The sequence below is a fragment of the Tachyglossus aculeatus genome, chromosome 14 (assembly GCF_015852505.1).
Source record: "Tachyglossus aculeatus isolate mTacAcu1 chromosome 14, mTacAcu1.pri, whole genome shotgun sequence".
NCBI classification, from domain to species: domain Eukaryota; kingdom Metazoa; phylum Chordata; class Mammalia; order Monotremata; family Tachyglossidae; genus Tachyglossus; species Tachyglossus aculeatus.
In genome coordinates, this window is record NC_052079.1 from 19446732 (window position 1) to 19459679 (window position 12948).

A 12948-nucleotide genomic window follows, 5' to 3' on the forward strand; every position below is an offset into this window, starting at 1 on the left:
TGGGATATTTTACTCATTCTAATGAAAGGTAGCCAAGCTTGTTGGAAACTTAAAAAAGAAAAGAAGGAACTAGATTGAGTCATAAGAATAAAGGGAAGCCGGTGAGTGTGTCAGGGCTGTTGGGCAAATGGGCAAATATTGATCTGAAAAAGCAATTGTATATCCTCTGTTTTTTAGAGCCTTAGGAAAGCATTGCCTTATAGTCCAGGAGTGCTATGTGTTATTCTTGTTTCTCGCCCAAAACTGCCACTGCTGTCACTAAAATTTCTACTCCTCAATCCAGGGGAATAGGACTAAGAGGGCAAGAATATGGTTCTACTACCCCAGAATTCAGAATTACCCTCAGGACAGGTTATGTTAAAGGTTTAGGGGGAATGGTAGCTTGGCTTCTATACTTCCTCAACTCAGGATTTGTTTCTATCAATATAAAAAGTGATGCGTTCATCTTATCATTTAGCACGTCCCAAAAGCATGTTTTAAAAAACCATGAAATGGAGGAGCCGGTTACTCGGTATGTGTCATGAAGCCATACCTTCCCAAGAAAATTGGTAGAGAATTGGACAACTCGAAAGAAAAATCTCAAGAGTCTGAAAAACAAAAGTACTACCAGCCTATACTGGGGCTACATATACCAAATGGAAGAGATTTTTGTAAACAGAAGCCAAAACTTTTGAGGCATTATGTTTAAAGAAAACGTAGAGAAGGGTGGGATCCTTAAAAAATCCCCGCTCAGAAAAAGGACAGATACATATTTTTATTTTAATTGTTGATGTTAGAGATGTTTCAGACCGTGCCCATCAGGAAGTGCAGATTATCGCTTTTGTGATTTAAGAATCCATTTGTAAGTATTTTGAAATAGTCATACCGAAGGGAATTTGTCTTTTAAATTCCAAAATGGATTGATTTGTGATCATTGACATTTAAGATTCATTGAATGCTGGTAATATGCTAGGCAGTGTAAATGCTACAATAAGTAACAATATCTTCTTTTCACAGTTTGAAATCATTCTGTAAAATGTTTAAAAATTACTTTTATAAGTGGAGACTTCTCCCAGCCCCTAGGAAGGCTATTTTCCAGTCCAGTACCTCCTGCCACTCCATTTTCTTCACCTTGTTTTCTCCCGTTAGTCCTTTCTATTTTCTTTAGAAGTATCAGAAACACTTTTCATCCCTATTTAGCATTTATGTTCTTCGAAGAACGTTGATGTGAAGAAAAATTCATTTTGCCTAATTTCTAGAATAGCACTTTTTATGGTATTTGTTAAGCGCTTACTATGTGTCAGGCACTGTTCTAAGCACATACTGGACCTAAACCAAGATAATTGGGTTGGACAGAGACACTATCCCAGAAAGGGCTCATCTGAGGCTTAAAGACGTTCCATGACTTGCCTAAGGTCACAAAGCAGACGTGGTGGAGCCAGGATTAGAATCCAGGTCCTCTCACTCCCAGATCTGTGCTTTTTCCATTAAGCCATGCTGCTTCTCACACTTTTAAGATGTTATTATTATTATTATGGTATTTGTTAAGCATTTACTATATGCCAGGCACTGTACTAGATGCTGGGGTGGCTACAAGCAAATCAGGTTGGACACAGGCTCTGTCCCCCTGGGTCTCCCAGTCTCAGTCCCCATTTTACAGATGAGTAATCGAGGCACAGAGAAGGAAAGTGACTTGCCCAAGGTCACACAGCGGACAAGTGGCAGAGCCAGGATTAGAACTCATGACCTACTGATTCCCAGGCCCGTGCTCTATCCATTACGCTGTTCTGCTTCTCAGCATGTAAATATATTAATTGCTTTAATTGATTAACTGGAAAGTACAGTTGTTTTAATATGAATTGGAAAAGCTAAAGATTTTCAGTAAATTAGCCACTTCAGGCCACCAAGTACTTCTTTGTGACTAGCGGAATATAAAATCATTCATCAGTTGAGCCTCCTGCTGTGTGAGAAACACTGTTTGGAGAGTACAATAGATGTAAGATACACCATCCTTGGCCTTAGGAACTTTCAGCCTAGCGGGAGAGAGGCAAACACAAAATAATTTACAGGTAGATGTAGAAAAAGGGAAAATGGATATGTAGATGAGCAAGTGCTTCAATAGTAGGTTATGTAAGTTACATTCAAAAGTGCTATAGACAGGCCTCAGGGCATAAGTATATAGTTGGCTGAGAAGTACTGAATGGTAGTTTGGGGATATGACCTCAGGAGAAGAAAACGATCGGAGAAGGCCTCCTGAAGGAAATGTGGCTTCAGAAAGGCTTTGTTATTAAAATATTTATATATTTGAAATTTATACCATGTAAGGTTTTCGCACTGATTTCTGTTTTTGTGTTTACTACGTCCAAGAAGTATAGAATGCTTTCCTGAGAAAACTAGACTGACACACAGGACGCCTTAAGTGTAGAGCCAATGCAGAAATAAAAGTTCCAAGTCATCATCATCATCATCAATCGTATTTATTGAGCGCTTACTATGTGCAGAGCACTGTACTAAGCGCTTGGGAAGTACAAATTGGCAACATATAGAGACAGTCCCTACCCAACAGTGGGCTCACAGTCTAAAAGTCAACTAATCAGTGCAAGCTACTACGGCTGTGAGCCCCAGGCGAGACAGGGACCGTGTCCAACCAAATTAACTTGTATCTACCCCGGCGCTTAGAACAGTGTTTGACTCGTAGTAAGTGCTTAACAAATACCATAAAAAAGGTACTGATCTCTTGCTTGGCCTTAATTTTCCTGTACGTAAAATGAAAATGGTACTATCTTTCATTGTTCAGAGATATTTATTAATAATGATGGTATTTGTTAAGTGCTTAGTATAGCAAGTGCTTAGCTTAGCGAGCACTTAGTACAGTGCTAAGCGCTTAGGACAGTGCTCTGCACACAGTAAGCGCTCAATAAATATGAATGAATGAATGCTTACCGTGTGCCAAGCACTGTTCTAAGCATGGAGCCCTGTTTATTGAGCACTTACCTGTGTACAAAGCACTGTCCTAAGTTCTTTGGAGGAAACAATGCAGTAGAGTTGGTAGATATGAGGCCCTCAAGGAGCTTTTACAGTATTGTGATCTTTGGAAGAAATGTATTAAATAAGATGCTATTATACTAATTGCTAATACTTGTACATTTTGTGTTATCAGATCCTCAAGGGGTGTTGGGCACTTACTTATGAGGCTAATATAGAGTAGTTCTTTTTAGTGCTAGAAACCTCTAGATAGACTATTGTCATTATGTAACATATCTGTAATTTGCTTTCATTTATAAAATATCAGGTCAGATCATGCTAGAAATAATATATTTCAACTTCCCTTCAATAAACCAAACCAACTCCTTCGGGTGCTCAAACTGGTTGCCTGGTGATTTGAAAAAATGAACATTCCTCAGGTGTGTTTCTTTCTCAGCGTCAGAATCGGACTCATTATTTGCTAATACGAACTTCCCGTTAAAGCAGGGAGAATCAGTCCATATTTGTGGAAACTGTAAATTGCTACCGTAGCCAGCACGGTCCTCTTAATTGGTTCCATGAAAAGAACATGATAAGTGAAAGAGCGCTAAACAAAGTACGATTCCCAACACCAAAAAAATGGACCAAGACATTATAAATATTTTTTAAAGTATGATTTTTAAAAATCTAGTTGAGTGATCAAATAGCAAGGTAAACGTGTAATAGCAAGGTAAACCAAAATGAACATTTTAAATGCTGTTTATGAGTGCAGATGTAGCTATTGCAATTTTTAGTGTTGCCTTTTTCATCTTATTTAGTGATCTTTGGAAGACAAGCGTTAAATATGATGCTGTAATAATTATTGCTAGTCCTTGGATATTTTATGCTAACAAACCCTTAAGCTACTTGTGCCGATATCTATACTAAACAGATGCCATTATCTACTTAGCAAGTCAGTCAGAATGTTTAGAAGGAAAGGGAAGCTAATGGCAGGGTAAAACACCATGTCACTGTTGAATAATAATGATGGCATTTATTAAGCGCTTACTATGATAAGCAGCGTGGCTCAGTGGAAAGAGCACGGGCTTTGGAGTCAGAGGTTATGGGTTCAAATCCCAGCTCCGCCAATTGTCAGCTGTGTGACTTTGGGCAAGTCACTTAACTTTTCTGGGCCTCAGTTACCTCATCTGTAAAATGGGGATTAAGACTGTGAGCCTGCATGGGACAACCTGATCACCTTGTAACCTCCCCAGTGCTTAGAACAGTGCTTTTCACATAGTAAGCGCTTAATAAATGCCATTATTATTATTACTGTGTGCAAAGCACTGTTTTAAGCGCTGAAAATTCAGAGGCTCTCATTAAATAGTAAAGCATGAAACAGATAACTGGGCATCATGTATATATTTACATATTTTAATGGTATTTGTTAAGTGCTTATTATGTGCCAGGCACTGTACTAAGCGCTGGGGTAGATAAAAGCTAATCGGGTTGGACAGAGTCCATATCCCACACGGGGATCAAAGATGTAATCCCCATTTTACAGATGAGGTAAGTGAGACCCAGTGAAGTGAAATGACTTGTCCAAGGTCACCCCGCAGACAAGTGGCAGAGGTGGGACTAGAACCCAAGTCCTTCTGACTCCCAGGTTTTCATTCTACCCACTCGATAACATTGCTTCTAATCCTCATCAGTAAACTGTTTAAATTGTCGTTATTTGGCTTTTCCTCAAATAACACATAATATCTGCAAGACCACCTTTAGGGTTAGCATAACTGTTTAAATTGTCGTTATTTAGCTTTTCCTCAAATAACACCTAATATCTGCAAGACCACCCTTAGGTTTAGGATAATTGTTAAAGGAAGACTTTTCACTTATCGAAAAATTGAACTTCCCATTGAATCTATTGATATTTAATGGAGTTCAGTAAAGCCTGCCCTTTTAGTTCCTATATTGTAATGACAGAAATGCAGTTCATGAAAGTACTTATCACAATGCTCTTCAATATTACTATACTTCTTTTGCTAATGGGAGAATTAAGTAATGGGAAGTTCTGTGTGTGGCATAAATACATGCCACAGATGGAAACCAGGGCTCTGGTTTCTTTTGTCTACTCTTTTCATCTTCAAACTCTAATCTCTCTTTTGAACATTCATTTCTGAACAACACAACAACAAAATTGGTGGGAGACTGCCATAATTTCAGGGATCCGAGGTACCGTGAGGAGAGAGAGGAAGGAGAATTGATTTTTTTTTCTGTTTAAATTTTTCTTTTTAATGGTATTTGGCACTTATTATGTGCCAGACACTGTACTGAGAGCTGGGGTCGATACAAGGTAATCAGGTTGGACACAGTCCTTGTCTGACAGTCTTAAACCCCATTTTACAAGAGAACTGAGGCCCAGAGATGTTAAGTGACTTGCCCAAGGTCACACAGCAGACAAGTGGCAGACCCAGGATTAGAACCCAGGTCCTTCCACCTCCCAGGCCCGGGTTTTATCCACTAGGCCATGCTGCTTCTCAGGACCAGTTGGCGCCACAATTAAGGGGAAGAGAATGATGCCTATGTGTAGAATAGTTTGGAGAAACAAAAAAACAAAAAATTGGAAGTATTCAACTCGTGTGCCCTGGATTTAAAAGGGTCTTCTTGAGGTTAAGAAAGATTTATCTTTCCATTATATATGAGGAGATTAATATAGTTCAGCTTCTGGAGCCAAATTCATTTTTCCTTTGCAGAGACTTGAATTAAAATTGTGTCCTTTTGAGTTGTAGGGCATTCTGTATTTTCTGCCTATTACACAGTTGCTATTACAGCATCTCAAAGTTGAAGTACAGTAAGTGAAATTCTGATTAGGAGACTGAATTACCAATATTAATTCTCGAAATGGAAGAATTGGAACTGTCTTCTTGTGGCTGGAGAATCAAATCGGGAATCACAAGTCCTGTTTATTTCTCCAAGCTTGTTTAATTTCTATATAAAATGCAGAAAGCACTTCAGATATGTTAGAATAAATATCAGTTCTCCCACCTGTTGTTGTTGCTTGTTTACTTCACCTCTAACCTTAGCAAGTAACATTTCTCCTGTGCCTTAGTTACCCGTTTGTCTAAAATGGGGGTAACCTTTTAAACTAATTTGAGCTTTTCAGGTAACTGAATTATTTTCAGCATCAATTCTGGGAAGAAGTTTTGTGAGGTAATTTTCTTTAATGGATTTTTGACCAAGTATTCATAGCGTGGAAAAACGCTAGTGAATCTGTTTAAAACTGCTGTGCTTCTTCCCTTTAACTCCATCCTCCTCTCACCACCCTGCACTTCTCCCCACTGCTGCTCCCCAAAAGAATAATTATCACGCAGACTTAGAGCTTAGAAGTTAAAACTTTCAATTCCGATTTCTATTGTTAGTATTTAGTCAAAATTCAGAAGCGGAACCAAACCACTAGGGTGCATTGAACCAAATTCAAATTTTTGGCCAGAAATGAATTAGACCTTTAAGTAGCACCATTAGATGACCTTTCCAGCCTCTAGGATATGGGTGATATGGGTAGTAATATTGGATGATCAATTAACGAAAATCAGTTTGAACTTAAAACTTGGAGCTTTCTTGCCCTTTTCTAAATTTAAATAGGCACAACACTCGTTTTCTGTTTCCTCAGTCGAGAAACCTCGTAAATATTGCGCGTATTCTCCTTTTTCACCCTCCTTCCCCTCCACAATTGTCTGCTTACCCTGTAGTGCAATGCTGGGAGAACCAAAGGCAGATCTACCAGCCGTTTTGAAATTTGGGCAACTCAGCGTGTGTACATATTAATTGAGCTTTCTAAACCAAATTTAAACCACTTTACATGTTTTTCATGGTATGTGGTTTATGAACGAGGCCAGGCTAGTGATAGGAGTGGGATAAGAGTTTTTGAAATCTGTCATTTCTCTCAGTTTTTGAAACAGTTTTTAAAGGAGCAAATGTAAAACATGACCCCAAATCCTTCTACCAGATTTCTCTGATGGATGTTTGGAGCAGTTGCCAGCTAATCTGACCGTAACACTGATTAAATAGTACACAGAAATGCTCATTTAAAATGAGCTGGAGAGTCAGTGTTCGCGGCATTTAAAGTACAATGTACAAGGGTGACAAATGCCTGAAAGCAATTCATTACTTAGAACCCGATCACTTTCTAGGTGTTTGTGTTGACTATTCATTCAGCAATACGTTTTTATTTAATAGCAGAGCTAAGTTATTAATTTCCGTAGTGAGATGAAGAGGTTTGCCTGATGTAGGCTCAAGGCAGCAGCCTAGTGGTTACTTACGTTCTGATCGGCCTTAATTTCCCCCGACTAATCTAATGAAAAATGACAGTTAATTGCACCACACGAGCCAGTAAAAAAGGGAGAAATGAAAGGGATCTGTGTATGTTTCTATGTGACTCTATATCGTCCTATTATTATCAACATCATTATTTGTTGAGCGCTTACTATGCGGCAAGCACTGGGGCAGATACCACTTAATCCGGTTGGACACAGTCCCTGTCCCACGTGGGGCTCACAGTCTTAAGTCCAAAGAATCAGTTGGGCCCACAGCCTTTTATCGGGAAGCGAATGTGCAATCAAGACTTCTGATCTTGCAATTATTTTCTGTTGTAGGAGTTCCATCTGGAATATGACAAATTAGAAGAAAGGCCTCACCTGCCATCAACTTTCAACTACAACCCTGCTCAGCAAGCCTTCTAAAAGACTTCCCTTTTCTTGGGGTATGGCTGTCTCAGCACAATACTCAACATAACGGCAGAACTGATGTGGCTCAGGCACCCTGGTTTTAATTCCTTGAGGATCTGGCAATTGGCTCATGCAAAGGTTCACTACGTGAGGACCTGCCTTACAAATTCTGTGCTGCCCAACAACTAAATTGGTCATTTTTTGTTTTCTAGTTTGAGCAGGGTCTGGATTTTCCCATTTATTTTATCGTATTTTTTTTTTTTTTTTGCCAGCGGACAGATTTGGGTCTGTACAGAAAGACAAACCAGTACACTGACAGAAGTTGACCACTTAAGTTTCCAAAATGTAAAGGGAAAAGAAAAAATAACCAAAAACCAAAAATCCTCCCCCACCCCACCCCATCCCCGACCAAAACCAACGAAAAATTTGACAAAATTTGCATTGTTCATTGTAGCACTATTGGTAATAAAACAAAACGTTTGTGCATTTTTATGTGAAGATCCTTCTCGTATTTCATTGGGAAAGATGAGCAAGGTCTTGCTTCTTTCATTTTACTTCCCCTTCTGTTTTTGAAAGGCAGTTTTCGCCAAGCTTAATGCAAGAATATCTTGACTGTTTAAAGAAAGATATTGCCACAACCTCTGGATGACTTCCTGGGTTGTGTATTACTGAGCTTCATCTTTCCAGAATGAGCAAAACACTGTCCAGTCTTTGTTACGATTTTGTAATAAATGTGTACATTTTTTTTAAATTTTTGGACATCACATGAATAAAGGTATGTATGTACGAATGTGTATATATTATATATATGACATCTATTTTGGAAAATGTTTGCCCTGCTGTACCTCATTTTTAGGAGGTGTGCATGGATGCAATATATGAAAACGGGACATTCTGGAACGGCTGGTCAGGGGACGTCTTCGTCGCCTGTGCACTAAAAGGGCCAGATTTTCAGCAGCCAAGGACATCCATACCCAAGTGAATGTGATGGGACTTAAAGAAGTGAACTGAGACAATTCACTCTGGCTGCGTGAACAGCAGCGTTTCATAGGAAGAGAAAAAAAAAAATCAATCTTGTATTTTCTGACCACATAAAGGCTTCTTCTCTTTGTAATAAAGTAGAAAAGCTCTCCTCACTACAGTGTTGACTTTGATTTAAGATTGTGAAGTCATTTCTTCAACATGAAAAATGGACCAAAAAAAAAAAAAAGAGCCTGTTGAAATTCTTAAAATATCAAGCTAAACAGCGGTTATGGGGCTGAAAAGGAAAAAGTTTTTTTGCTACTGGCTACTCAGTTTTAATGAAACCTTTTCACATATAGTTCAAGAACTATAGGAAATCATAGTATTATACAGCCGATCATACAGTGGAAAACTATTTTTGCAAGTGGGATCCTGGTAGTATTTGAAATAAAATGTTCTAAGACTTTAAAAAAGCCAGTTATAAAATAGTGTTCTTTATGTGGGAAGCTTGTTTCCTTAAATGAACATGTCTTAACTGATTACAGTTTACCTCCAATTGATATTTTACCATTTTGACAGTTTGACAGACTAATGCTGCATTTGATTCCAAGGGTATTTCTATTTGAAATAATTCATTAATTCTGAAAAGCATTTGTTCCTAAAATCCCCTTCCCATCCTCCCCCCTTCCCCCAAAAAATAAATAAATAAAACATGGACAGATTACTCCTTAAATTTGCTGTGCTGGCTACTCCACATCTATCTAATTGTAAGTTCTTTTACGTATTCTGTTTAAAAATTTCTCAAGACTGGGTAACCAAAGTAAGAAAAAGGGAACCAAACTCTCAGTGATTTTTTAAAATTCATTTTTCAGCTATTTTTCTATAAGGAGCAAAATTCTACATTTTGTAGAGATCCCCAAATATATCCTAATTTCACTTAATGTGTCTCCTCAAACAAAAGGTAAATTGATGGCCATAAGTTTACACAATGGGTAATTTCCCAGGAATTTAACTCAGCTTTTCACATAAATCATGGTAAAAGCTCCTGGACATCTACTTAGTTTAATGTTAGAGACTCCATTTCATTTTTCAGCGAAAAATTTGGTGATATTTCCCATACAGTAATCGAGTATGAGTGGGAAGAATGAGTATTGTAAAGAGCCCTTTTATTTTATTAGTAGAAAACGTCACTTTTAAAACAAGTAATACACTAGCATGAACCTCAGCCCCAAAATTAGGTAAAATGTAGTTCATCACACGATCGGTCACTTGTTTTATTGAATGCTTAAATGGATGCAGAGCACGGCACTAAGCGCTTAGGAGAGTACGGTACAACAGAGTTGGTAGATGCGATCCAGTATAGACTGTAAGGTCCTTGTGGGCAGAGGAGGCAGACTGTAAAATAGATTAGGGATGGGGAAATAATAGAGGAGCGTCATATTTACTCAAGTATTAGAATAATAATGATGGTATTTGTTAAACGCTTACTATGTGCAGAGCACTGTTCAAAGCGCTGGGGTAGAGGCAAGGTGATCAGGTTGTCCCACGTGGGGCTCACAGTCTTAATTCCCATTTTACAGATGAGGTTACTGAGGCACAGAGAATTATTATTATTATGATGATGGCATTTAAGTGCTTACTGTGTGCAAAGCACTGTTCTAAGCGCTGAGCACTGTTCTAAGAGAAGTGAAATGACTTGCCCAAAGTTACACAGCTTATAAGTGGCGGAGCCATGACCTCTGACTCCAAAGCCCAGGCTCTTTCCACTGACCCACGCTGCTTTTCTATTAAGGGGGCACACAGCCAAGTTTATAGTCGACGCAGAGGCAAGGGCGTAGAAGGCTCTTGGAGGAGATGTGATTTTAGGAGAGTTTGTGGGGTAAGGGAGAGTGATAGACTGTCAGATATGAAGGGGGAGGGAGTTCCAAATCCAAGGGAGAACGTGGACAAGGGGTCTCTGTCAGGAGAACGTTGACGTACAGAGCTCGTGTTCGAGGAACGGTGTTTGCCCATTGGGATTGCAGTAGTTTAGTCGCCTGTGCACTAAAAGGGCCAGATTTTCAGCAGCCAAGGACATCCGTACCCAAGTGAATATGATGGGACTTGAAGAAGTGAACTGAGACAATTCACTCTGACTCAGGAGGGAGATGGAGCAGTAACTAGACAGTGCCATGGGGTCAAAGGAGGGTTTTTTTTAGGATGGGAATACATAATAATAATAAACGTGGTATTTGTTAAGCGCTTGCTATGTGCGGGGCACTGTACTATACACTGGGGTTGATCTAAGCAAATCGGATTGGACAGAGTCCTCATCCCACAATGGACTCACAGTCTCAATCCCCACTTTTCAGATGAGAGAACTGAGGCACAAAGAAGTTAAAATAGAGAGAAAATTCCCGTCTTTCCGGGGTGACCAGGAGTTGGATGGGAATAAGCTGGGGAGGGGTGAAGGAAATGTGAGGGGAGAGGGATGAGGGGGCTTGCTGAGGGGGTAAAAGTTACAGTCTTAATGTAGACCCAACAGCTGTTTGAACCAAGATAAAATTGTGTGTGTGTACATCATTATACTGTATATAATGACTTGCCTTGAGGTGCCTCGGTTCTTATTTTATTGCCTAGTGCGCAGTTTGGTAGACGTAAATTTCAAGTTAGCGAAGTCATGAAGTTTTTTCTCATCAAATCTGGAGGTGGAATCTGCATCTAAACATGGCAGCTGTTTTAAAGTGATCCCCGTGATTATTCTTGGAAAGATTTATGCCTTTTCAAATGTGATTCTGACATTAAGGCATATGCGCATCAAAACTAAAATTGGAGCATTAACTACTATTGACTTTGTCCGGGAAAAGAAGGCATTAACTGCAAAGGAAACACCTCTCGACCTTCTGTAAGTACCAAAAAACATTTCTACTGCTGTAGTGATAAGGGTGTATGAATTTTTATTTCAAACGTACATTTTCAGTAGTTTGTCATTTCAAAACATTTTTTCCTTTGGTTAAGAAAGTCATACTATTCATAATGTGCTACTACTAATAATAATTGTGTTTTTTTAAAGCACTTACTACGTGCCAAGCATTATAAGAAATGCTGGGGTAGATGCAAGATAATCAGGTTAGACACAGCCCCTGTCCCACATGAGGCTCACAGCGGGGGGAAAACAGGTATTGAATCCATTTTACAGATCAGGAAACTGAGGCACAGAGAAGTATCAACTTGCCCGACATCACAGAATGGGCAAGTGGCGGAGCTGGAATTGACAAGAGAACTTTTTTCCTTTGCTTTGGGTTTGGGGTGTTTTCTGTTGGCTTGTTTGATTGTTTTTTTTTTTAATCTGAGCACTTTCAGACACATGAGTATCCATTTTTTTGATTCACCACTCTTTCAACTTAAATAGTAAAAATTGGTCAGGCATTTATTTGTACCTGAAAATAACACAGAAGTAGGTTTTCAATATAATTTCATGGCATGTAGAATGATCTTCCCCTGAAAAATTTTTACTATATAAGTAAATGAATATATCTATATCCATATATATATGTGCTGATATACATATATATATCAGCACTTGTGCCTGAGTCTACATATGCTGAAATTTAGATCATTTGGGCTCAAAAATGCATTTAGCCTCAGTTATCCAATATTACTAGTGGATTGGTTTTTTTGGGCTTTGAATCATCCAGATAATTGGGATGTATAGCAAAAATAATTCTCAAAAGTAAAGTCTTTTAATTCCTCCTGCCCCACTTCCAGGCTTTCTTTAAATTTTTTTTTTATGGTACTTGTTTTGCCCTTACTATGTGCCAAGCACCATACTAAGTCCTGGAGTATGTACAAGATAATCAGGTTGAACACAGTCTCTGTCCCTCGTGGGGCTCACAGTCTTAGTAGAAGGGAGTAGTAGTTGATCCTTTTTACAGATGAGGAAATGGAGGCGCAGATAAATTGTGACTTGTCCAAGATCACATAGCAGGCAAGTGGCAGAGGGGGATTTGAATTCCGATCCTCCCAAACCCATATTCTTTCCACTAGGCCACGCTGCTTCCTGCATTTGGTCTGAATCTCTCCTATGGTTTCAAATTCAAAAGAGCCTTACCCTCACTAAATAGCACCCCATCTCTTCTGAAATCATCAGTGACATGCAAGACTAAAAACAATAGCTGGTTAACGGGTACAGAGAACGCCTTTGGAGATGTAATAACTTCCAAGCCGCTGCCTGGCCTAAAATGAGAATAAAACGTTCATAGGTGGAAGACAGTGGTCTGTATACTCAGCGCTTGGGAGAGTACAATATAGCAGAGCCAATAGACACATTTCCTGTCCACAATGAGCTTACAGTCTAGTG

At 39.0% G+C, this 12948-nt stretch overlaps 1 protein-coding gene across 3 annotated transcripts in view; it reads left to right on the forward strand.

Moving 5' to 3' along the window:
* Positions 1-8782, forward strand: part of CNOT2 (CCR4-NOT transcription complex subunit 2) — a 121191-nt gene extending 112409 nt beyond the window's left edge. For 2 of the 3 annotated variants that reach the window (XM_038756243.1, XM_038756241.1), the window contains one exon: positions 7575-8782. In XM_038756243.1, the coding sequence (XP_038612171.1) occupies positions 7575-7661 (87 nt within the window). In that variant the 3' untranslated portion in view covers positions 7662-8782. The remainder of the gene's footprint in view (positions 1-7574) is intronic. The other variant, XM_038756242.1, reaches the window with a different exon arrangement.
* Positions 8783-12948: the final 4166 nt, after the last annotated feature.